Source organism: Mixophyes fleayi, chromosome 9 (genome assembly GCF_038048845.1).
Source record: "Mixophyes fleayi isolate aMixFle1 chromosome 9, aMixFle1.hap1, whole genome shotgun sequence".
Lineage (NCBI taxonomy): Eukaryota > Metazoa > Chordata > Amphibia > Anura > Limnodynastidae > Mixophyes > Mixophyes fleayi.
The window spans coordinates 30715743-30743072 of NC_134410.1; the positions used below are offsets into that span (position 1 = coordinate 30715743).

The window sequence follows — 27330 nt, forward strand, 5'->3', positions numbered from 1 at the left end:
TCCTGTCTCTATTTTGGCTCAACATGTGGAAGACCAAACTGTATAGATCTGTTCATGTAGGCCAGGGGGTAGGCAACCTGCGGCTCTCCAGGTGTTGGGAAACTACAAATCCCAGCATGCCTTGCCACCTATCTGCTGGCTATCTACTGGCAAAGCATACTGGGACTTGTAGTTTCACAACACCTGGAGAGCCGCAGGTTGCCTACCCTGTAGAAATTGGGCTGAAAAAATGGATCACAATGGGAAGTTAACTGGATATGCTCTTATCACCCGAAGACTCGCTCACTGATGGGGTCACTGACCAACACTGTTTTCCATCCAGCCGTATCCACTCAGACTTTGATCATTCATGGATGAATAATGCGAGTTATAGTATTACTGTAATGTAGTTTTATCTAGCATGTACTTTTATGGAATCCTACTGTACAAAAAGCAGAAGTGTCATGTTGGCACTTTTTGTTTACAGTAACTTGGTGTCTTGGCTTAGACTGCTTGTAGGAAGTTGGAATAATTTGTCTTGCTCTCTAATTTGTGTGTATCAGTGTCTGGGCCGGATTAACCCGAGGTCTAACTGGGCTACAGCCCAGGGGCCTCGGGCAACCAGGGGGCCCTTGAAAGAAGTGCTCAGCATCATTATTGATAGGGCCATGGGTGGGGGCCTCACAGGGGAATGGAGGCCCTCTTATCCCAGGGTCCTCCATTCCCTTAATCCGGCCCTGAACTAGTGACAAAATGAAATGACACTTCAGAGGCAGTCAGAAAACCAAGGAGCCATAAGTTGTTATAAGCAGCCAGGAAAAGGCTTCACCTAAACCGAAAAGCACCAGTAGTGGATATCGATAAGTGCTGTGCCCACTTGATTCGTTGGATTACTCAGCTTTGGTTTAAATGATTCCAGACCAGTGAGAGACACATTGTAAAGCTGTGTGTAGTATGCACTACATGTTCTTTTTTTTTTTTATTTGACTGCGGGGAGGGAATCGAAACCCATGCAAACTCCACACCTGTGTCAGTCTGAAGCTGCCCCTGTCCACTTCTAGCCTTGAGGTGTTTGTTAATCAACAAATCGCCTCTGTCCTGGCCTGGCAGATTAATGGTTGTGTGCATATTGCGCAGTGCATCTTTCATGGGACCCATTGGCCAAATGTTTGCTTTGTAACAAAGCGTTTGCATTCTGTCAAGGTTCACAGCAGCATCAAAACAAACAGTCACTGTGGATTCCCAGGCATACTGGGCCTTTCAGGCTCTCCTAAAAGGGTCAGAGTGACCTTTTTGCTTTTTTTTTTTTTTTCTGTGCAAACACAAGCCCGGAAACGAGGTCCTGGAGTTATTGTACTCCAGTGTTCTTTGTTAATTCTTTGTTGTAAACTTGGACAAGCAAGGGCTGGCTGGTTTCACCATCTCGCAGCTTTGTACTTCTCTTCCACTCTTAATGTTTTTATAACTCTTTCCAGATCCTAGACTAATTTTTGCGGTTTCCTGTGTATTGATCACTCTCACTTCTGGCTTTCCTCCAAGTTGTTGTAGAATTTCAGTTGCTGAAAGCAGACTATATATTGTTTTCAGATTTAAGCAACTTTTTACCTCAGAGGTTCATTATCCTCTGTCATAAAAAGATGCAGGACCCTCGGATAGCCATGTTCTGTAGATTCATTGGTCAAACCAATTATTTGCACCTGTCTGTCATGCAGGGTGTAACCATGCACAAAATGGTTTAGCGATTAAATTGTTTGTTTATAGGTCTATTAAATAACCTGTGAGAGGAAGCCCTCACATGGTGTGCAGCAAATAGCTCTTCCTATTGGCTGATGATCACTAACCAGCTGTCCCAGCCCCTTTCTAGAATAGGACCAGACAGGCATTGTGCTTTCTGGGACATAAGTACAGATAATCCTAGAAGATTTCTCTATGTAAAGTATTTTAGTAAGGGAGAACTGATGTAATCATTTATATTGACTATACAGTTCTCTCAGTATTAAAATAGGAGCCACCGATCTATGATGTTACAGGACAACTTCTCATTATAAGACATTACTACTCTTTAGGTAAATGTGATCATTTCTTTTGTGTGTACACTTGGAGCAAGATTTACTAAAACGTCTAAAAAGGAAAAGTGGAGGTGTTTCCCATAGCAACCAATCGGATGCTATTTATCATTTATCCAATATATTCCAGGAAATGATAGCTAGAATCTGATTGGTTGCTATGGGCAGCACCTCCACTTGACCATTTTAGAAGTTTTAGTAAGTCTACCCCTTGTTCTTTTTCAAAGCAGTAACTAAGACACTCTTATGTTAATCAATTTGCCAAGCTGTACAATAATATAGTTATAAAAAGTTCTTGGTGTGTTGTATTGTAAGGTGCATAAATAGGTGGCACAAATTAATACGTTATTGATTGGTGCATTCTTATCCTCACAAACTTCATACAGTCGTTTTTTAGTTTTATGCAAAGAGATTACAAATCTGTGTCACCTATGTGCAACTTGGACGTCCTTTCAACTAAAATATCCCGACTGCTCTGTGTGTAGGGCCAAAATGAACACCAAAAAGTGTTGCTTGCCAAAAGCTCTAACTTGAAATAGGCTTATTAGCAAGAATATAGTATTCAAAATGTCCTCTTTTCTTTACCTGTGCAATGTGTCTCTGAACACTGCTTAACTAGTAGAAAACAATCCCGACTTACAAATGTGTTGTCAAAGGGTGCCAACCTCGATCTTTAGCTATAGCTGGCCACATAGATTTGATCAAATTGTCCGCTCATTGCATTTGTCATTGACCATTGTGTGACCTCAGACTGACAGATCAAAACTGGATCCAGTTTGGAAAGAAATTGATCTGTCAGTAAATCGAGTTGGTCGATGAGCTCTTGGCATGTGTGAGGTAATTAGTATGACGCACATTTCCAGTTGCTTAGTGATTGTGCTGATTGCCCACTTTAACGAATCGCATATGAAGCTTGAAAGTTAAATACTTTGTTCAGTGTTGTTCTGAAGTACTACTGCAGCTTGCTTAAAAAAAAGTAGTTTCCTCCCCACCCTGCTATATACAGTTAAAGCCACATCCCGGGTCTGTGCTCAAATGAGATCTGATACTGGTCCAAAAGCTGAGATTTCAGTTGGATAAGATGCTGTGAAATCAGTGGTCCCACCCCTGTGTGTAAATCCACAATTCCACACTGTATTTCTGAAGAGCAGGCCTGTCAGTTTGCTGGCTCAGATATATGAGCACCTCCCTCCTAACACTGCAGCCTATGTTCACTGTAAAAAAAAAAAAAAAAAAAGCCCATCATATATTGAATCATAACATTTATTTATTCCCAGAGAATCGTTAATAAAAAGAGTCTGTTTTCTTCTTTTTTTTATTTTTTTTATTTTTATTTCTTTGTCTGTTTTCAATATGGTGTCAGAAAGTTTCACAAGAATGGACCAATAGTGTCAAAACAGTTGGCACACAAGTAGTGCTGGGTATACTACCAAGATCTCATCTCCCAGATGTTATTGCTCCAGCCTGTGACCCGGCTGTCAGCACTGTTTCTTTACACTCTGGTAATGAGTACAAGCAAGTTGTCTATTATATTTACTTATGCTTTTCATTTTTAAACATATAGTGAAATATAGTTTATACAGCTTTTGAACCATTTTTTTCACTACAGTATACTCCATAGACCCAGGTTTTGTCAATTTTTGTAAATAACTTTTTTTGTTGTTGTTGGTTAGGTAGACTGGTATTTTCATGATTTGAAATGTCTGGTCAGCTGGATAGATGACGTAGTGGTGAGGGCCAGTTAAAACTGCATGGTATGTACCCATCACTGACTTACTATTGGTCAGCTTGTAGGTAAGTTACCTACACTCCACTTGAGAGTGTATCCAGCATATTTTTTTTTTTTTTTTTTTTTTTTTTTTAAAAACAGACTGGGACCTGTATTTACACAGTTGACCCTTCAATTTTTGAGTGATCTTATTCTTTACATATTGACATTTTGCATCTTGCCTAATCGGTTGCATTTGGGTTTTTATCAAGCAGGATAAGGCTACACATTTTGCATTGTCGTTCAATTTGCTGACGGACTCTTAATATTCATCCTCAGCATTTGCGTTTTTGAGTCCTGTTTTTGATGAGTTCTAATACCGGATGGAACCTTGATACATTTCTTTTTCCCCTTCTACTTAGCGTTTGACACCAGTACTGTCAGTGCTAATAATACAGTTCTCACTGATCTGCTGATTGCTATTCCAAAGTCATTTTACTCTTTTTTGGTCACAGTAAGAAATGCTTCAGTGTAATGTCTTGTTAAAATTTACAACTACTTCTTATTTCAGATATCTGTGTCCAGAGTATTGAAGACAAATAATACGGACCGGCTTAGATATCCTATACTTTTTTATTTCATTTTAATATTCTGTATACGCTTCGTCTAGGCTACTTGAGGGCCCTAATGAAATTGTATGTTTTCCATCAGTGCCTCTTTGACAGTAGCTACATGTTTCGGCTGACAGGAGAAATAATATGGCCTTAACATATTTTATTTTGAGTAGGTGTGCTTCAAAGCTGGTAACTGCATATTTACTATTTGAGCCATTCCATTTAAATTGACACCATTTCCCCCCCTTTGGAAAGAACAGCACATGAGACGTTCTTAGAATGCCGTGCCTGTTTGTCCTCAGTGGTTTGCTGTTCTCAGGAGCATAACGCACAAAGTGTCTCTTTCTGCTGGCTAAACTAAGATATTAAAGGTATGCTCAAGGGGAAATTCACTATTCATAAACATATTTCGATGTCAAGTTTCCACTGTGGGGAATACGTCCTCTCCAGTGATAATCTCAATCGCCTGTTATTTCAGGTATCTGGCCAAGGTAATATAAGTAATCTGAAGTAATAGTCATACAATTTCAGCCTATCGGTTCACTAGGAACCAGTGACATCACTGAGATATTAATGGTGGCAGCCTAGGAATTTACTAGGAGCCATGATGCTGCAATGGAGCTAACTGTATTCGATTCAATGGTAGATATCATCATGTTTTCTGGTTAATGTTGAACATTTTTCTACAGATGAGGAGATCACCACTTTTTTTTTTTGATTATAAACATTTTTTATCTATATCAAGATTAAAATGAATACACCAGAGTGGAATCACCTCGGTAATTTTTTTGTAATAGATTTACTAGGTGTATAATAAGCTATAATAACCTTATTATAAAGTCTCTCCAGCAGAAATACCACACCGCCAGTTAAAAGGGTCATTCCTTGCGATCCTCACTGTTTGTAAATTCGCAAGAGACGATCATCTGCCAAAGTAGGTAGGTTTTTGAAATTTGCCAAATGGAGGTTACCATCTGCAATTCTACTTATAAAAGGTTTTTTGGTCTAAATTTAGTCTACGTTTTTTTCTAGAATCTGGAGACCTTCTTAAACTGGTTCCTGATGCTGAAGGTCTTTCAGCCTGCTAGGATCCACTCTATTCTAGTGGGATGTAGATATGATCCTTCATCATAATCATCACCCTTTATTTATATAGCCCCACTGATTCTGCAGTGCTGTACAGAGAACTTGCTCACATCAGTCCCTGCCCCATTGGGGCTTACAGTCTAAATTCCCTAACACACACACACCAATTTGATAGCAGCCAATTAACCTACCAGTATGTTTTTGGGGTGTGGGAGGAAACCAGAGTACCCGGAGGAAACCCACGCAAACACGGGGAGAACATACAAACTCCTCGCAGATAAGGCCATGGTTGGGAATTGAACTCATGACCCCAGTGCTGTGAGGCAGAAGTGCTAACCACTTAGCCACCGTGCTGCCAAAAATGAGGACAGGCATCATATTCCAAGTTGTCCCTGACACTCCCTGGTTCCACCATTGTGTATGGGACCACTTTGGTTCCCCAAATAGCTGATGATGATATGGACAGGTAGGTGTTCCCTAGTAAGTTCCGTAGATATTCTTAGGGTTCTGTGTGCTAAAATAAATTGAGAATCACTGCTCTGGTTAATACATACAAATTAAATTAGATTTGCTACCAAAACAAAACTCCAGCACAAAAATTTAGAACTAACTTGGGTAGACTAAGAAGTAAAAAAGAAAAGAAAAAAAAAAATCGTAGTTCCCCACACCCCAAAAGTAAAATGTAGTGAAATAAATGGGTGAAATACCCTGGTCATCTAATCCTTAACAAGGTGGACTTGTGAGTTTTAAGAAATAACATGATCTTTAGTGGACAGTGGATTTTGAGAATGTGTCCACTTTTAAAGCTCTATCTTGGTTATGTTCTGTTGTGCAATATAATATAACCCCCGATTAAAAAAAAAATAAAAAAATATCTATCTCAAGGTATAAGCTGCATTCAATGCAAAACTTAATTAAACCAATTACAGGTGCCTTGTATTAATACTACAAATGTTTAAATTATGGATGCATAAGTTTTGAAGTAGAAGAAAATATCTGGACAGAGTCTTGGACAGTCTCTTTTTTTTTTTTTTTTTTTTACCATCCCTCTAAAATAAAGTAAATAAACTTATTATTATTTAATTATAGTATTATTAAAGTTATTCACCGTTTAACCAACAAATCTTAAAAATATGTACTTGGTCAAGAGGCTATCGAAAACCTCTAGCCTTGATAGGGTTAAAGTTTGTTTTAAATTACCAAGTATTATTCTGAAATACAATACATGTTTGTTTGTTTATTGATTTTGGATTTCAGGGGTCAATACAATTAATTCTACTAAGTATTTTATTCCAACAGTGCTTTGCTGCATTCTTGACCTTAAATAGCACTTTAGGATTTCCTGTATGAGTGTATGTGGGTGGTCTGACCATCCCCCCACTAAGAGGGACTTGGTATTGTATTCCTCTTAAGGACACTTTCTGTGCATCCTAGTTTTGTGCTCACTAATCTAGGTATTTATAGGGTATCCAGTTCCTTCTAGTCTTTGGAGATTTCAGTTATTCAAAGAATGACATTAGTGCTTGGGAGATTCCTGCCCCCCTAGGCAATGTGTAGAATGGGAAGAGATACTTCATTATTTGCTTCATAATCAACTTAAATGATAATAAGAAACAAAATGTGCTAGGCTACGGTATTGTTGACGGGATAGCTCACATCCTTTACAATACATTATCCTTTTGATTTGGAGCTGCATAAAACAGTAAGTAGAGACTGTATCCAGGTGGAGTGTAGACTTGTCAGCTATAAAGTCACCACACACACAGGAAAAGGAACATGATTGTGTACAAAACTAACTCCAGTTTTATGTTCAATATGTACATAGTGTTATTTAGAAATGGTCATTTTCTGTTATTACTGTTTAGTAAGGTATTTTATACTCCAGTTAAGCTTGTCTACAAAAAAAAATATTCCATATCTCTGTGTATAAAGTCCAGCATCAGTCTAAATAGCAGATATGGTCACGTGTACATAGAAACATTGAATTTGACGGCAGATAAGAGCCACTTGGCCCATCTAGTCTGCCCATTTTTTTAATCTATTTTTAACCTCTTACCCTATTTAAGCATTCGTTCTTTGTAAGGATATCCTATGGTGACATAGTATAGTATGTTGAAATATATATATATATATGTATGTATATAATATTTATATATTTTTATATATAGTATATGTGTGTGTGTATATATATTTACAGAAAACTGAAAAATACAGTGGGAAATACTATATATGCAGCAACATTAGCGCTGAGGATGTGTATAGCTGCAGAATGATGGTTATGGCTGAGAATGGTCTGATCGACATTTAGATCAATTTCGGGAATGTCCCCAAGTCTGTTCAGCAGATGACAGCCATTGTTCTCTGATTGTGTAGCCTGTGCACAAATAGACCTCAATATGATGCAGGAGTTTGGTTTGAGAACCAGTCACTCTACTACCTGTCTGGCCAAATTGGATACAGATCTTGGTACTTGGCTCAACCCGCACGATCAGTATGTGTGTAGCCAGTGAGAGGGGGAGAATGACTAATAGTTAACTTTCCAGAGTTACGTGATTGGGACAAGAGAATGCATGCCTTGTCTCTTGCCAATCATAATGAGAAATGCATCCTATAAGTTCCTTAGCAACCAGTGACATCACTGAATTGCTGCTTTCTCCTGATAATGGCTACATTCACACACGCTTCAGTGATGTCACAGGTTCACAGTGAATACATATGCTGCAGTCAAGTAGGTTCAGCCCACAAAATCTCTGTCTGCACTGGGGGTAGATAATGGGAGCACATAAAGATTGGTTCAGAAAATTCATGTCAACAGCTCCCTTTTTATATACAACCAATATTCTCCTGCAAAAAGGTTTAATCTAGTTTGATTAGGTGTTTTACAACAGGATATAGAACTTTTTTTTTTTTTTTTTTTCTCCAAGCAAGCTATGTAGATTATTTTGTTGATAATTATTTGCAGGTCATCCAAGCCTGATATAACTTTTTTTCCTTACATCTGAATTTTCCATTTTGTAAACACAGTATCTGTCCCAGACATGAAACAACATTGTTGTGAATACATGGAGACTTGTATCGATGTGTTTCCAAGTGTTGGTTTGAATGACACATCCTTGGTAAACAGATATGAGTTTTAAAGACGTGACTTAGGGTAGAATTTCTAACTCCTTGAATCACCTTTGGAAAAACAGAGTTTGGTCTCAGACACAGTGAGTGGGATTTACAAACCTAGTGGCCCGTACATTGAAGTAATATAACTTCATTGTTTACTTGCTGAAATGAGAAATTGATTTTGGAGAATGTTATGTGACTTTTTGTTTTACATGGTTAAAAAGCAAACAAACAAAAAAAACGACAAGATCCGAATTGAATACTGAGCAATGTTCTAGATGATTTGACAATAACTTTAAACAAACTTATAGTCTCTAGGGGGAAACATAGCTATTTTGATTTTTAGTGAGAGTAAGTGCCATGTATAACTTAAGGGAATATCTTTTATGGACTGTAGTAGCCCTCTGGCGCTTAACAAGGGCATTTCCTATAACTATTCATATATGTCTTGCTGAAGACTTTTATCTTTACAAGGTATCAAATGTTTCCAGTATTCTGACTATAAGAGCTTCCTTATAACATCCGGTATAGTATATAGCAGCGGTTCCCAAAGTGTGCGCCGCGGCTCCCAGGGGTGCCGTGGCCAAGAAAAAAACAACTTACTAATCCAGTGGCGCGGGACCCAGCATCCTCCTTTCCTCGCTTCTCACTGAATGTTGAGCGTGACATCATCACGCCCGACATATTCGGGAAGTTTCCCTTTACAAGGCAGCGCCGCTTTAAATTTAAACGCCGAAGACGCGGAACTCGCGGGTGTTTAAGAACCCGGAGCTTAATACATTTACCCACAGGTGTGAATTCACGCCAGTAGAGAGAGAGAGAATGAAAAGATGAGGAAAAGAGTACGCTAGAAAGAGGGACGGGAAAGGGAGGCAGGAGCCAAGTGCATTGAATCTCGGAAGAAAAAGGGAATAGAAAAAAAATTGCAAACAAATTTATCATACAGGTCCTTTATTGTGATTTGTTTTTCTTTTTTCATGAGGATGTTTTTTGTTTTTGTTTTTGTTTTGTTTTTTTCCCCCCTTTTATATTTTAGTTCTGTGTAACAATAACCATATGTTTGTCCCATGCATCCTTGAATTTATTTTAATGAGTTTCAACTTCAGCTGATGGGACTATTCAATGGCTATTTCTGTAAATAAAAAAAATAAAAAAATCTTTTGGTCCTTCCGTTTTCTTCTAATTGCAGAATGTTTCCTCTTGTTTTAGTTAATGTGCACCCACTGCCTTCCTGAACTTTAATACATTTGGTATATTTGAATGTTTCTGTAGTATCACCTCTGTGCCCTCTCTCCTCAGTTTGTACAGTCTTTCCTGGTAGGTTTTGTTATGCTGTCCATGCACCATTATAATAGCCTTTCTTAGATATTTTATAATTGTATTGTTTTGAAGGTAGGACCTCCAGAGTTGTAGACAGTACAGGGGAGGTCTTACCAGTGACCTTTTAAGGTTGTGATACATCCTGCTCCGACTAATACCCATTTCTGTATGACCAAGTATTTTACTCCCACTGCTTGTTGAACATCATTGCCTCTAAGTCTGACTATATTTGCATTTATTTGGTTACCTACTATGATCATCTTTAATTGACAAATGTGACATTTCTTTTTGATAGCCAGCAGGGTTGTAATATGTATATGGCAGCACGGTGGCGTAGTGGTTAGCACTTCTGCCTCACAGCGCTGGGGTCATGAGTTCAATTCCCGAACATGGCCTTATCTGTGTGGAGTTTGTATGTTCTCCCCGTGTTTGCGTGGGTTTCCTCCGGGTGCTCCGGTTTCCTCCCACACTCCAAAAACATACTGGTAAGTTAATTGGCTGCTATCAAAATTGACCCTAGTCTCCCCCCCCCCCCCCCCCCCCCCTCTCTCTGTCTGGGTGTGTGTGTCTGTGTGTTAGGGAATTAGACTGTAAGCTCCAATGGGGCAGGGACTGATGTGAATGAGTTCTCTGTACAGCGCTGCGGAATCAGTGGCGCTATATAAATAAATGGTGATGATGATGATGATGAATAATACAGGTTACATGCTGTCAATTGCAGAGATTCGAACTCTGATTTTTACTGTTCTTATCATTTAAAGTCTGGGATAGTTTTGGTTAAAACAACAATTGGATCATTTATAATGTGGTCGTTTCATGAGGGATTAAATAACTTGGATCTGATGCTCATTTTTCCACATCTGTGTTTTCACAATATGTAAATAGGACACAAGTCTTCTACTTATTGCCCTCTGAGCTCAGTAGCCTGTCTTTCTTATGACACCCCATGCATGCACGGTGTCTAAGTGGTTAGCACTTCTGCCTCACAACGCTAGGATCATGAGTTCAATTCCCGACCATGGCCTTATCTGTGTGGAGTTTGTATGTTCTCCCCGTGTTTACGTGTGTTTCCTCCGGGTGCTCCTGTTTCCTCCCACACTCCAAAAACATACTAGTAGGTTAATTGGCTGCTATCAAAATTGACCCTAGTGTCTGTCTGGGAATTTAAACTAAACTCCAATTGTGCAGGGACTGATGTGAATGAGTTTTCTGTACAGCGCTGCGGAATCAGTGGCGCTATATAAACGGTGATGATGATGCTTACAGTATAATATTTATATCTGGATGGTGTTATCTCCCCTCTGGCCTCAACTTGTAGAACCTTCTGTATCAAGAGCTCTGATTGGCTCTTAAGATATGGAAATCTCTTCAAACACAATATTCACCTTCCCTGAATTGACAGTTGATAACGGCACAGGGGGTGGCACACAAAAGGCGCGGGTTTCTGACCCTGAACCCCTGCTGTGCTAGTTTGGGAGGAAGAGAAGTTGCAGTTTAATTTTTTACCTCTGGGTGATATTCTTCTTTATGTGGCTGCCAAGGTTCTTCAAAGAGATATTACCCTTTCTCCAATTACCAACCCTTCAGTGACATATGCAAACCAGCAACAGAAAGAGTTTAGTTATTTCTTTGCTGCCACCCACAAATATTGATGCCCTAGGCAATTTAAGATAAACAGTCCTGTTCTGTGTTTTGGTTTTCTTTAGTATGTGAATTTCACAACGTTTTAAAGTAATTCTTAAGTATTTCTACAGAAAGAAAATGTTGAAATCTGTTTGTACATAATATGGAACTTATGTTTTAAATTCTCCTTCGGGCTTCCAAGGAGTGATGTCATTAAATTGACAGAGAAGTGTGCTGGTTGCAGTACAAAGTGATATAGGATTTGGTCAAACTCACCTGTGGCCAGTTCTGAGTATTACAGAAGCCCCCAGCTGTGTACGAGTAGGGCTTTGGCCTTTGTAACCGATCTCTGGAGTTTCACCACAAAGGACTAGTGCACAAGGAAGGGTTTTAATCTGCCTGGAGCTGTGTTATTTCTTCATTAGACAGGAGAGAGGTTCCCGGGATGAAGCTTGGTCAGTGGTTAATGTAATAAAGAGTTTTGTGAAGTTAGGTCATAATATGAAAAGCTTTGCACACAGTATCTATTTGTGATTCTCAGTGTTCTCCCCAGCACCTATTGCCAGGTGTTCCACCCGGCTGTTTTTACTAACCACTCGGCTTTTGGAGCCCAACAGAGTCCTGTTATAATAGAACAAACTATTGTTTCGCCTATTATAACAGGCACTATGTAAGTACTACAGCCAGCAGTATGTGTTAGACCACTGACCACCAGTCTGACCAGTCCTGGCAGCTGTGGGCAATAACCTCCAACATTTTTAAATATTATTGCAAAGTATTACAACCGCCCCCACCCGGCTGCTTCTTAATGCCACCCGGCTGGCAACATTTCTGAGAACACAGTTGCTGTAAAGTGGCATTTTGTTTTGGGGCAAAATACATGTCTGTGGTATAGATGGCATATATTTTGGGATATATTTCCAAGGCTGCATTGGTTAAGTTAAAATGACAAAGGACACAATAATTTTTCTTTCTTGTGTCCTTAACGCGGTATGTGCCACTAGGTAGGTGTGTGTGTGTGTGTGTGTGTGTGTGTGTGTGTGTGTGTGCGTGCGTGCGTGTGCGTGCCCACCTGCAGCTTTTAGTAAATACATTTCATCATTATAGCTCCCTCCTGTGCCTTTCGGCCTTGTATGCATATCATCATGCTGGATGGTTGTTTGATATGAAGCTGCTCTCTGGATACAATTGTATCCAATACAGAAAGCAGAGTAGTGTCCCATTGAATCCCTGGGGAATAGAACTAAACATCTCTGCCTAATGATATAAAGAACTGGTAAAAGAGCACAGACGCAGGCAAGATAAAAAGAAATAGACTCGCTTAGTACAATTTTCAGGGGAATATGTACAAGTTAATAAACTAAAGGTGTATTGCGTGCCTTATTCCGAGATTGAGTCTAGTACTTATAATGGTGGTGTTACTCATCCTATACTAAACATCAGCATAGTTAGTCACTGTGTGTTTGAAAGACTGCGCAGTTTACAGTTGTATATTTGTAAATGACTGTTGAGAGGTTTTTGTGTGTTTTGTGTTATGTGGTGTGTGTGGATTCCTATATGTAAGTGATACCATAGTCTTACAACTGTGGCTTGCAAGCGGAAGTGCAGTGACCATAACAGGCTACATCTGTAACTAATATTTCTTCACTTCAGATTTTCCCCGATAAATAACCTTTCTTGGTTCTTATTATGTCTGTTATAGATGCTTATTGGTGTATACATGAGACACGGCTATGCCTTTAAGGGTAATGTTAACGAACTGTGAAGTATGCTAGAAAAATGTTTGTACAAAGAGTTAACAAGTGACATGGATTTCTTATTACACAAACATGATAGAGACTACAACTAAATTGCTTTTTGTTTTTTAAGCGGCTCTGCCATCTCCTAACTCCCAAGAGCAGTTGTAAGTGACATAATATCTTTTAGGGACTTCTCAAACCTCCATAATTCCTTTTTGTAGGAAGTTTCAGAACTAATTAGAACACAACAGCAAGAAGTCTTCCCCTATAGTTAATCTATAGAAAAGACAATCGGACTACTCACAGATAAAGGCTGGGAACACACGACAGTTAATTTCTCACGATGCGACATATTTAACGATTTTACAGACTGAAAAAAAAGTCCCGATCAGCATGCCGATTCATATGTACACACTATACACGTTTCGCATAATTTACCTTCAGATCTGTGCTCTTCATCTGTCATAACCATCAGCTGAAAAAGATTGTGACTGCACACTCCAGAAAGATCTATTGATACTGCCGATCGTGAGTACATACGCACTGCAGGATTGGAATCACATTGTTCCATCATAAAAACAACATTTTTAGTCCAGTTTAAAAAACAAATGAAACGATACAATGTGCTTTGGAACGATAATCGTTGCAGCGTACACACTAATGCAATATTGAGGCGAACAGTCGTTTATCGTGTGATTGGCCCGATAATCAGCTGAAAACACTGTAGTGTGTACCCAGCCTAACTTTGCTAGATTGCCTGTGTAACTGCATGTTACTCACTCTGTATCGGGATCACTAGAAAGAGGCCCAAAGCAGAAACATTGCTCAGATCAGTTCTACACTTTGTACCTTTTTATGACCCAAAAATGGTTTAGTTCCTACACTATTTACAGTTTTAGGGTTCCTGTAAGCCTAAAGTAAAGGCAGTGCAAAATAATGTTACCTGCACTCAGGTATCTGGTTGTATCCTCCCTTGGGGTCTGTGCAATTACCTACAAACAAAAGGTGTTATAGCAATGGCAATTAATATGACCTTTTAATAGGCCTCCCCGTTTAATTATGTCCGTTGAGGAGTTTGTATGTTCTCCCCATGCTTGCCCGGGTTTCCTCCGGGTGCTCCGGTTTCCTCCCACACTCCCAAAAAACATACTGGTAGGTTAATTGATTGCTAACAAATTGACCCGTGTGTGTGTGTGTGTGTGTGTGTATTTAGACTGTAAGCCCCAATGGGGCAGGGACTGATGTGAGTTCTCTATACAGCGTTGCGGAATTAGTGGCGCTATATAAATAAATGATAATAATAATTGCTTAACAAAATCTGACTACATCAGGTTGATGCAGCGGTATGCTTGGCTGTTAGAGGGGGGGATTCTATTAGCAAAAATGTACTATTAGGTCAGGGGGCAGATTATATTAAAACTTCTGAAAAGATGGATTTGACTGTTAAATTGTATTTGTAAATCCTGTAGCTCGCATGTAAAATGGCTTGTAAATGATGTGTACTTTCAGATTGAAACAAAATTGTGACACTAGGAAACTGTCACAGGCTTCTGCAAATTAAGGGTTGACTGTTGAATGGACTTTTTATGCTGCGTTTAATTGGTGAGAAATTAATTATTCACAGTACCTCTTAATTGGATTCTCTTGTTAATCATGTGAAAGCATTATGTAATCATTGCTTTTTAAGAATGGATCACAGTTGCTGACTGAGGCAGGTAGTAGAAAATATAAATATTTTCTTATTTCAACAAACTTTTCTCAGGAGCAGAACATAAAAGTTGTATTTATAAGCTTGAAAATTGTTTATCTATAAATTAACCTCCAAAGGCCGTTGGCTAAATGATTAGATTTTCTCTTTTGTATTTTCTCTCTGGTTTCTGCATCTGCGTTGTTCTGTTCTCCAGATGTCTCTGAAACTCTCATGACAGAAACTCTAAAGTTTATATAAACCATTGCGGTAGGTATCAGAACAGCAGATGCTCTGTGAGTAGTCTAGCTTTTCACAATGTCTTATTTTAGTTTAAACAATTTGAATATATGAAAAGAAAATTTCCTGTGTTAACTAAGAGGGGATTTTCCAAGTACCTCAGTTTTTTTTTTTTTTGTAATACAGTCTGAAAAGATGAAAATGATTTACTTCAGATGAGATTGCCACATTAAACCATGTGTAATGCACCAATTAACTTTGTTCTTATGTGTCACTTTATTGTGAAGGGATTAATGGGTTAAAGAGGTAGAGTCCCCAGGTCCTGTGATGACGTTTCTTTTGGTTTGTACGCCAACTACGTAATGCCTTGTCACTTTGTAGTTGGCATTAAAAAGTGTTTTCCCAGATTCCTTTGAGAGAGCATGTTATTGGTAGTGCAGTTGATGCAACGTGCTCTATCCTGGGATAGGCTTTTTCCAGGATACACAGAGATATAGAGGAGCGAGCACGGGAGAGAGCTCTCTACCCTGCAGCCCAATTCTCCTTCTAAGCTGAGCTTTTATAATACTCTACGCTAGTCTTTACTATTGATCTCAATTAGTGCATATCTTCCCTGGTTCCTAGACTTGCCTGACTGGTTCCTAAATTCTACAAAAAGATACATCTTGTTCTTATTTTGACATCTGTTCCTATGCAGTGCGCCATGTACATCCAATGTAAATATGACTGCGCCAGGTCTCAGTTTGTTAAACATATTTCTTCAGCCTGCAGAGTGCAAGCAGACAGCAGCATTTCTGTTCTTGGTCAGACTTTTTTTTTTTTTTTTTTTTTTTTAAAGCGCAATATAGAGATAGGCAAGGACGGCACAAAAGAGTTTGTTGCCTACATATATGATGACCTGCATCAATTGACTTGAGATGTGGGGCTCGCTTTCACATAACTATAGTAACTCTGTTGGGCAGGTTCTGAATTATTGTACTTCTATAATTCACAGGCTAAGTTCTACAATACAGCCTAAATTATGAACATCAGGGGGTAAATGTATCAAGCTGAGAGTTTTTCGGCAAGTTTGAAAAGTGGAGCTGTTGCCTATAGCAACCAATCAGATTCTAGCTGTCATTTTGTAGAATGTACTAAATAAGTGGTAGCTAGAATCTGATTGGTTTTTCAAACCCACCGAAAAACTCTCGGCTTGATACATTTACCCCCAGATTTAGTTCCACTTTGCACTTGTAATGTAGGATTTCTTCTAATTATGACCCCCATTGGCGTTCAAAACAAAGGAATGTGTGATAAGTACATGCACTTGCAAACAAAATGTCTTGTTTCATAAGGTTATCTGCTTGAAAAATAAGTTCCTGAGTTACGTATCATAACCACATGCAATAATATGTCACATGACATCCAAGTGTGTGCATAGTTTTTTATTTTTTATTTTAAGAATTATTGTGCCGTTGACCAAAGCAATGTTTTAACAACTTGCCACAGTCAGAGGAAGTAATGTGGGTATGTGATGTCCACACTGTGTAATGATCAGACCTTATCTGACTTTACAATAAAGAGAAGTTTAATTCTTTTGAAATGATGTTGGCTGAGTCAGTGGTGACAACCTATATTTTTTTTGTTTTGTGCGGGGGGGATTTATGGCAATCATGTTACCATGTGTCATTTAAAGACAGATTCCACTCTTGGGTTACTTTAATTTAAATGGCTTGGTGCCTACTTTCCTGCAGCTTTTTAATGTGCTTTATAGCTATCTCTTTATAGCCGAGTTATTTGTTTCTGTTCAGTGCCCTGGGATATTACACAAATCCGCTCCTAATACAAATTTTATCCAGTGCAGAAATCTCAAAGTAACCAAACAACAACTCTGCTGTAACTTTATGCTTGAAAAGAAAAAGCCTTTTGCTCTATTTAGTAAAAAATTGCCAGAAGGCGCACACAAGTCCATAAACTGACGTTAAGCGAAGGTGGAGACCGCTGAAGTGCACAGGGCAATGTGCAAGCTATATATTTAAATAGTCGGACTGCTAAATGCGGGGATGTAGAATTAGAGCAATAAAACTCACTCCAAAGAACAGTGCTCTTTTGTTTTATCCCTGCAGGGGGAAAAGATGCCAGATAAACGTAATATGGCATGACAAATTTCCTGTATCCTGTTATCTCATTTTTTCATGAGAGTGCTGAATGTCATTAACTGTTCAAACCACGATGTCAGTGTTTTTCTAGACACTTAAATTCATCCTGTTAATTGGTCACGTTTGAGAGGAAGTCGTTTCTCATGGATTTTATTCCGCAGATATAGAAAATCATTCAGACTCCTACTTTACATTTTTCAAACGGCCTGAAAAACTGAAATCCCAAGAAAGTGTTAATAAGGCAACGACATTCCACACTTAAGAATATATCATTTGCAATTGACCACAGTGGCTTATTGTGTAAAACCGTTTGTTCCAGCATGTAAGATGTCTACACCTGGTGGATGTTCTACTAACACATCACACCTGTACAATAAAATAAAATTGAGCAAACATATCCAGTCCTGTATATGCTAAGAACAGTATTTTTTGAACCATTGCATTACTGCAACATGAACTAAAGTATTTTATGTACATTTTCGGTAATACACAACTAGAAATAAAACCTGCTGTACAGTAGTATAATAGTTCAAAATGCAGGAAAAAAATTGTGTTTATGTAAGGGAATGTGCCCAGGGAAATATATTACAGAATAAGGGAATGTGGAAAAAGTCTAAAATGCGTTAAAGTGTAAAATCGAAACTTTGAAGTTTTGTTAACTAAAACACAATGTCTACATAGATTGGTTTATTATGCTTGCTGTGTTTGGAAAGCTTGAAGTCATTGACGAAATCTTTTCATTACAGTTGTTGTAACAGTCACAACTGAATGCTTTAAAAATGTTCTAGCCAACATAGTAAAACATGGAGAGAACAGTGTCCAAACATGACCATATTTTTTGGATGATGAGATACTTTGTTGCCTAAAAGGTAATATAGTGTTAACACATATGACTCTAAAATGCTTGCATTAGAAACTAAGTCTGTGGGCATCCAATAGGCTCGTGCATCGTCTCCATGGTCCTTCCCTTACCTGAAACTCCTCTATCCATTGGTGAGGCTGTATCCAATCAAATGGTTTCTTCTGTAAGCAGTGCTGCCACTGAATAAGATGCTGTGTAACACACGTGGCCAGAGGTGCAGTCATATACAACTGGCGAATTAGATACTTGTGTGGTGGTTGTAATAGATGCAAGCGCTTCAAATAACGGGGGGCATGGATTTATTTAGCAGTGTATGTGAGGCAGCATTCTACTGGATGTCTTCTGGCTTTTTACAAAGCGTTTTTCTGGGCACAGTAGTATTGGGTAGGTGGGAGGAATTTTGTGTGTGCTTGTAGGGTCTTATACACCAGCGCAGCTCATGATGCAGAGATATGGTGCATGGTCAGAACACTTTTCTTCTATTAATATGAATGTATTTAATTCCATATTTGGTGACAGAGGTCTAGTAAAGCAGAGGTTTGGCTTTAATGGCATTTAGGGTGAGTCTCCATGATCCTGCTTTTGCACAGCTGTTGTGTACCTCCCATAAATACAACTAGACTATTAGTAATTATAAATGTAATACTGAACTATGGATTCCTAAGATAACTAGCCAGATTTCTGCATCCACAAAGCTTAGCGCTAGTCTGGCAGGATCCCAGTGTTTACAGTAACTGCTATGTGCAATCAGAAGGAAGAGATAGAAGCCCGGTTCCTGTAGCTGATACACACAGGCCACAGGAAGAGCCTGTACCCTCAATCTGGGCCCTAGGCTGGGGGAACAAATGGTCTGTACGCCCTGCGTTAATGCATTGATTTTGTGGAGGATTTTTTTCCCCCTAAAAACACAAGAAACCATGGCTCGTGAATGAATCCTGTATCACTTTGGATTCAAGGATCGCTCTGCTACTTGCATGCACTTTAATTCATGTTCTGTGTGTAATAAGAATGAATTCAGATTCATAGTAGGTAAATAGTAACTTATGGAACCTGAGAGTTCACATCTACTTAGAGCACTTTAGAATTAACATAACATTATTGATTTGTAACATATCATATGAGCATGTGTATGAGATAGTTGGATATAGCCTATAAATAATTCTAGTATTCCTACATTTCATTGTGAGGCATTCTGTGTATGTACATTAACATTGCAGCTACCCTTCTAAATGTCTAGAATGTGATCATTTGTGTAGGCAATAAGGGGTCATCCATTTGTACCATTTGTGTAGGCAATAAGGGGTCATCCATTTATACCATTATGTGTATTTTCCATTTGAGTTGAAAGGATTACAACTAATTTTTTTTTACCGGCTGTATGCTACAGTATATTCTGTAAAGCAGTTTAAACGAGTAAAACGTGTATTTGCCAAACAATATAGGGATTAACACAAAAATGTAATCAAATTTTATTTTCTTGCCTGCAGGTGGTGGATGTAAAATATCTGTCGATGAATGATCATTTCAGCCATGATGGCCGACCAGCCTCCTCCATTGGAAGCCACATCTTTACTGAATGAAGTGTCACTTGTACCTCACATGGTAAATGGTGATAGTAACCAGCAGGTAAATCATGGCTACCAGCAGTTAGAGTGATGGATTAACGGTCTACATTTATTTTTTCTGGGTTAAGTTCAGCTAATTTATATAAAAAGCACAATCTTGTAGTTATTGTGTATGCACCGTTTGTCAGATCTCTTGTGCTCCCTGATGGCTGTAATCGCCCCTCAACCATTATTTACTGTACAAACAGAAACAAAAAGGTGCAAACAAAATAGAGCTTATCTGATCCATAAACATCAATCCTGGATATCGATTGATGTAATCCTACTGTACCTCATCTGCCATCAGTCCAGCCTGAGTCTGGTCTCGGAGATCAAGCAACACCATTAGGTCCCGATGCGTATCAGTGTGCATTAAGTAATGCCATTTTGAATCAAGTGAATGTGATTCATTAAAAAAAAAGTTGAGTGTCCTATTTACACTCTGGCAAGAATGTGTAAAAGTAATTTAAACACCAAATTTAGTTACAAACTTTTCAGCAGATGGTTATGAGAGATGAAGACCATAGATCTGAAGGTAAATTGTGTAGGTGTGTACGCATGAACCTGCATGATCATCGGGACTTTCAGTCGTTGGTAAAATGGTTACAGAATTCGCATCTGGAGTAAAATGCGATAGTGTGTACAAAGCTTTATGCAGCCTATGAATGCTTCAGAATGAGAATCATTATTTCTTAGAAAGTTTGTTTTTTGAAAAGTATTTGGCTTGTCAGTAATTCGTTGAAAGTGGAAATACCACTGACAGTATGCACAGATTGGATAACTACTGTACTGGATATATAGTATATGTGATGTATGTGAAATATAGTGTACTGTGAGCTTTATAGAGCATGGGAAATTTATCAGCTAGTCAACAGCTTAATTGACAGTTGTCTTGCTGAGGATCTTGAGTTTGTAGTTTAACAACAGCTATCTTGAGGTTATAGTTAGACGAAAGCTACAAGTCTATAGTTGGTGATGCCAGGACGATGTAACATAGCATGCGTTATTGCTCTGCAATGATTTCTGCTACAAATGGGATATTCAGTGATATCTCATTTGTATCAGTTGTAGGCGTTGATTCAGTGCAGTTGTAGCCATTTTTTTTATGGTCCTTTTAATCCTGCTGTGTGTTAATTTGTTCAGGCAGCTACCGAGGAGAAAATTGATGTGTATATAGCACAGCACCTATGCCAGGTTGATAAACGAGTAATCTGAATGTTGCATTGTTGGGTATTATTTTAGGATGGAGCAGATCTCGTAGGATGAATGAACCTTTAGATGTGAAGCCAAACTGGAGAGTGACTTGGCAGGTCTTGGGGCCTATGTGGAATTCTATTATAGCCCTCAGTAATGTCTAGTTCATACCCATGATGATATTAGAAATATAGTTGTACAATTTATATATTATAATATAAATCAGCCAAATTGGGTAGAATTTCAGGAATGTGACATTGAATACTCTTTCAGGACTTTCAAATGGCCGGTGGGTACAACAGTTAAAATTCTCACACAATCACAATTGCAGCAGTTTGCTGACATTCCGATTGAAGTAGACTGTATTATTCTAGCTGAGGCCGACCCAACGCTTTATGAAGTGGTATCACTTCCTTCCACTTCACTGATCAGCGACATTCTATTATTTCTCAGCCAGTGTAGCACATCCCTCCGCAGCTTTCACAAGCACGCAAGTAGTTTTCTTAGAAATCTTATACACGGGTGCATTCAAAGATGGAAAAAACAACCTAGCCAATGGGGCAAAATTACCATCATATTGAACCCTGTCAGGGGCCCGGGGCATAGCGGCGTTCAGTTTTCTGTCGATGCGAACACCCTGCAAAGGAGTTGGTCTGATACTGCTTAACAGTTGTCTCCCGAGATTGTTTCCAACCTGGGCTTACTGTACCTATTTAACTTGTGATTCTTTTTTTATTATTTTTTTATTTTTTTTATTGATCCAATTTTTTAATCTGTCAATATAACGAAAATGTGTCTGACGATACTAAAGCACCAATCCTTTTCTTGCCACACCACCTTGAACAGTGATTTCACATCAATATTCGGAAGCTTGAAAAGGAACGGTCACAGTCCTGAATGATAATGGCGAAAATCTCCCAACTGGCGCCGGTCCATCACCTAGTATGTTTTCTATTTATATAGAGTCCTAATGCAGAACATCCACTATATCATTCCTTCTTATTTTTATTATTTTTCACACTATTAATTGGCTGTAAGGAAATTGAGAAGGTTACAGTAAAATAATGCCCCTACTTCATTTATTTGACAGACTGGCTAGTAAGTTTTTTAGGAATCTGGACTAGAAGACTCCTTTATAAGGATATTTCCAGAGGATTTATTTTATTCGCATATACACTGCGGAGGCTTAGCCAGTATTCATGGGAATGAAGCCTATTAATTTACCAGTGTCATTGGTGGACTCTCTCCAGTTGAAGAATATTTAGCTCTGTTGGGGAAGTTAAACCTTTACGTGTCTTATTTTTGAACCTCGCCTCCAGAAGAAGGGAAGGTCCAAGGGACAAGTGTAGGGGGCATGATGACGAAACTGGTGTCATCACTGCCCCCGAACACACCATCACCCCCTACACTTGTTGCTCAGTGGTGTGAGTTACATCATGGCGGGTAGCGGGACATGACACGATTAGCATTGTATTGAGTCTTTTGAGGCTCCATCCACTTCAGTAGAATATTAAGTGGTATCTGGAAGGGGTTGCCGTGAGTCTACCAGAGGTTATAATAGAGTGGGCAAGTATGATTTGACCTCTGTTAATAACTGACACATCAGATGTTGGTCACCTACACAGGGCCGGATTAAGGGAATGGAGGCCCTTGGGCCTCCATTCCCCCGTGAGGCCCCCCCCGGCACTTACCTCCTTCTCCGGCGCGCTGTACGCTCTTTACTGAGGAGATCTCGTGAGAGTGAGACTCACGAGATCATCTCAGTAAGGAGACTATATCGCGCCGGAGAAGGATCGCAGTGAAAGTTTCAGCAGCACTGATCGCGCCGGGGACGCCCCCGCCCCCGACCGATCAATACTGCTGCTGAGCACTTTTAAGGGCCCCCTGGATGCCATAGGCCCCTGGGCTGTAGCCCAGTTAGCCCTATGGTTAATCCGGCCCTGCACCTACAAGATATTGGTCAATATGAGCGTATCTAACCCAATTCCAGCGTCCTTTAACTACGCTTTTCGGAATTCTCTCTTTCTACAGGCAGTGAGATACATTATAAAACTGCAGAGCCCATGTGCACAAGATTGTGAAACGTTCAGTTCACTAGAAATATGTGATCTCACCACGGCAGAAACTGATATCACATGTTCCAAGTGCGTTACATAATCTTTACTGTTGGAGGAAATGCACGCGTCTGTGATGTGGTCATCAACTAGTTAGCTCTGCAATGCATGGTTCAGCCTACAAAGTGACTGACTCCTGTATGTAAGTGACAGCTGCTATTTAACATGACTGCCTAGCTTGAGCAAAGTTCCTGTCATGCATGGGAGTACCCATGTCATGTCCACACAATGTGTCGTATATAATGTTTCTGCGTAGATGTCCTTTTGGTTTATCACTGTATGGTACGAGGTGTTATATGTAATGATGGCTGAAGAATAAATAGCAGTTTTTCACTGCATGTATTGGCTTCTTCTATACTATTTTCCATGACTTCACGCCACTAATTACATGTGGGTAGTGGCAGCCAGGAACAATGCCATAAATCTAACAGTAACATCGTTGGAATTTAGAACTCGTCTCTGACTCCGAATATATTTTTTTTCAAAATGGGACTGTACTAGCAAGTCTGAAAAGAATTTCCACGCATTGGCAGCTAGAATGAACAAATTACCTCTTTGCAACTGTGAAACAGATGTTTTCTTGTTTTTAAAGCCTCATGTTGCGCAACAGTACAGCTGAAATAAGCTTCTAATTGTTTAGCATTTCTCTAAAATACCCACCAGTGACAGATTGGCCACACTCAGAAACCAGCAGCTGCTAGAAAGTGGAATTACTGCTTGTTTTGAAAGGAATATTTTTTTTCTTTTTAAGTTTCAATTTTGAAATAAAGTATGGTCATTCCAGTACCTTGTATTGCAGTAGAGCAATGAATGGGCAACGGGTGACACAGTCCCTCCGAGCCTTCACCTGCGGCCTCCAGGTCCTTCCTACTTCATTGTCAGATTGGTTTGTTATAGCTTGTAACACTTGTTTAACATGCCTGCTAATATTAACTGATTAAATGTATTATTTTAACTTTAAGGGTGATTTGTACCCCTTCTGAAGGCTAGAGGGCTGCCCATGTGGCCCCAGGAGTGCATCAGGTTTCCTATTACTTCAGTGGAGGCTTCTTGAATGTGGTGTGGTGTAAAGTGGTATTCCCAGGCTATGCTCCCCCAACTAGTAGAACCATAGGGCTCCCACTGAGGTTTGGGAGAAACTGTCCTTCCTGCACCTGGCTGCAAATGCGAAGCTGAGCGCCCAGGAGTATCGAGGGTTGGCAGTAACCAGCCTGGGGGTGAGTCTGCCGAACCACAGAACTCTGCTTGTTAAAGTTAGGTGATGGTGTGTGGGAATTATTGCTGAAAAAAGTTTTGGGACGAGTATTTTTTTTTAAGGGAGGAAAAGCAGTTTTTTAACCACCTATGTCTTCCTGGCTTCCTACCATTAACGGCTACTCTCCTAGGCAAGATAAGCCAGCCACATACCACATAAACCAGTCCTCCGCCACCCCACCCAAATAAAAGTTGTGGTTTTTTAGCGCTACAGTTTTTGCAGACCGCAGCATGTACTGTTAAAGGGGTAATCAATTAAAGTTGCATTTCATCAAAGCTGTAGTGGAGAGTCAGGTACCCATGCAATCTTCACATGTGAGCTCTGTTGTCATTTAACCTGCTTCAGTCATTATTGGGGTCCCTTGGCGAGAGGGAGTAAAAAGCTTAATCACGTGTTGGACCATGTTTTAAAACCATCTCTCATGATCATTCATGTTAATGCCATCTAGCTTTCATTGTCTTTAGTTTTTCATTCATACCATTAGACCATTAGAGCTTCAGGGGTATATTTACTAAACTGCTGGTTTGAAAAAGTGTGAGATGTTGCCTATAGCAACCAATCAGATTCTAGCTGTCATTTATTTAGTACATTCTACAAAATGACAGCTAGAATCTGATTGCTATAGGCAACATCTTCACTTTTTGAAACCCTTAGTTTGGTAAATATACCCCTCTGTGTCCACAGAAAAGCCAATGCATGATACTATCTTATTGTATACCAACTGTTTCAACTGCTTTTTGTTATCTGCAGTTTCCCAACTTCTGTTTTTGCTTAGAACTACTGAAATTTAACGTTCTCCTCAGTTAATGTTTTTATTATTTTATTAGCCTCCATCTACAAATTTAAGTAAAGTTGAAATAGTCACACAGGTAACACACAAGTAAACACTCATTAGTTTCTGTGTTCTATTATTCCCTTCATATGAACGTAATGGCGACAACCATTCTGTGGGCTCTGAACCAATATTCAGCCTATCGATTCACCTGGAACTAATGACATGACTGAGGCAGGAAGTCTCTAGTGAATGTATACACTAAAGGGCCAATTCAATACTGCCGAGAATAGTGCGCCGTTGGCAGTTTTACCGTTAATACGGTAAAACTGCACATAATAACCCTTAATACGGTAATTTCAGCTGTGGATTTTTACTCGCGGCTCAGGGATAAAATCCAGGTTAGAATTACCGTATTAACAGTAATACTGTTAACGCCGCGCTATTTGCGGCAGAATTGAATCGGCCCCTAAATATTAGTGTACCTCTCAAAGAGACTTTATCACGGTGTGTAGGCAACTAGTTAATTTAATATCAAATCACCCACTCTATTAGGGAATATAGAGCTTCTATACAGTTGGGCCATCTCATATCTTACATAAACTTGGGCATAGATGTGTCGGTAACAAACGTCCATCAGTATATTTTTATAAGGTTATCGGTATAAATGAATTGCAAAGGTTGGCAACTCCCACATGCTTGTGGCACCTGAATGATGGACAGACACTGCTGGTGAGAATTGGGTAACCGAAAGTGCACATAGTGGAAAAACAGTGATGTAACTAGTTACTGGTGAACTCATAGGCTGGATATTAGTTCAGAGCTCCCCGGAGCAGCGCCTCTCTACCCTCGGTGTCATATGTCTGCACCTCCTTCCTCAGCCTCATATTCTGTTTCTATGTGCAATTTGTCTTTTGTATAATTTGTTACAAATAAACAATGATGAAAAGTGCATATTTATTAAAAATGTGAAGATAAAGGGATAGTGGGATGCAGTATAAGACCTGGGGCTAGATTTACTAAACTGCGGGTTTGAAAAAGTAGAGATGTTGCCTATAGCAACCAATCAGATTCTAGCTGTCATTTATTTAGTGCACGCTACAAAATGAGAGCTAGAATCTGATTGGTTGCTATAGGCAACATCTTCATTTTTTCAAACCCGCAGTTTAGTAAATATACCCCCTGATGTGTTTAGGGCTAAAACTAGCTGTACATCACAGGTAAATTTTTTAGTGTTAGGGGAATATTAGCAGTGTGCTTTAGACCTTAGTCTAGGGGGAGAGTACTTGTGCTCATTTTTGTTAAACACGACCTCCAGATTTTGTTGACTTTCTAACTCGTGCGTGGGCAACAGGTGATGAGATGACATTGGTCGTCTTGAGCAGCAGTAATTTGCATTCACATCATTCATTATATTGTTTAAGTCAGGAGAACACCTTGAACTGGGACTCTGAAGTTATAAAGTGAAGGTAGGTCACATACTTAAAGCACTTGTAGTGTTGGTTTTATGGACCTACTCTTCATTGCAGACAAAATATGAGCCATATTCCTAAGGCCACTTTCTCATAAGAGAGTGGCTCATGGTCATCCAGCACTGGGTTTGGGAACTTGTGATTCTTTAGTTGCTGTTGGATTACTGCATTCAGAATGCCGGGAGATGCAGATAAAACAGTCTAATAGCAGATCTAAGTTATTCAGTGTCTTGCAGCAATCTCCAGTAAATAAGGTGAAGTAGAAGGTCGTGCAGTGTCTGGTGAGTTCCTGGTTTACATTCTTGTAATAAAACTAGCAGACCATGATACCGGTGCTGGAGCTTAAAAGTCACTTGATATTCAGTCAATTCTTTGATCTTTTGCATCACTTTAAATGATTCCGATGCTTTTTTGGCACCTTACAAAATATGTTCCTGAAGGCACCATCGCCAATACCTCTGTTTTGTGCATTAGGCTACGTACCCACGGACATTAAAGTTCTGTGTTTAAGATGTGTTTCCAATGCAAGTTAAGCGTGTAAGAAAGAATGGGAATAGAGAAATCATTGAGCCAAATGAGGCAGTACATGTTTGCGTTTTCATGTGTTTATTTGGTGTCACAGTACATAATGGTGTTTTGAATGTGTTTTGTCCCATTTTAGTGCATCTGATGCGTAACTATATACAGTCATGGGCAAAAGTTTTGAGAATGACACAAGTAATGTTTTTCGCAAAGTTTGTTGCGTC

At 39.3% G+C, this 27330-nt stretch overlaps 1 protein-coding gene across 4 annotated transcripts in view; it reads left to right on the plus strand.

Annotated features, from left to right (window-relative positions):
* Positions 1 to 27330, plus strand: part of LOC142102367 (fibronectin type-III domain-containing protein 3A-like) — a 79800-nt gene that overhangs the window by 13944 nt on the left and 38526 nt on the right. For 3 of the 4 annotated variants that reach the window (XM_075187201.1, XM_075187204.1, XM_075187203.1), the window contains exon 2: positions 19661 to 19799. In XM_075187201.1, the coding sequence (XP_075043302.1) occupies positions 19689 to 19799 (111 nt within the window). In that variant the 5' untranslated portion in view covers positions 19661 to 19688. Of the gene's footprint in view, positions 1 to 14755; positions 14849 to 19660; positions 19800 to 27330 lie in introns of all 4 variants that reach the window. The other variant, XM_075187202.1, reaches the window with a different exon arrangement.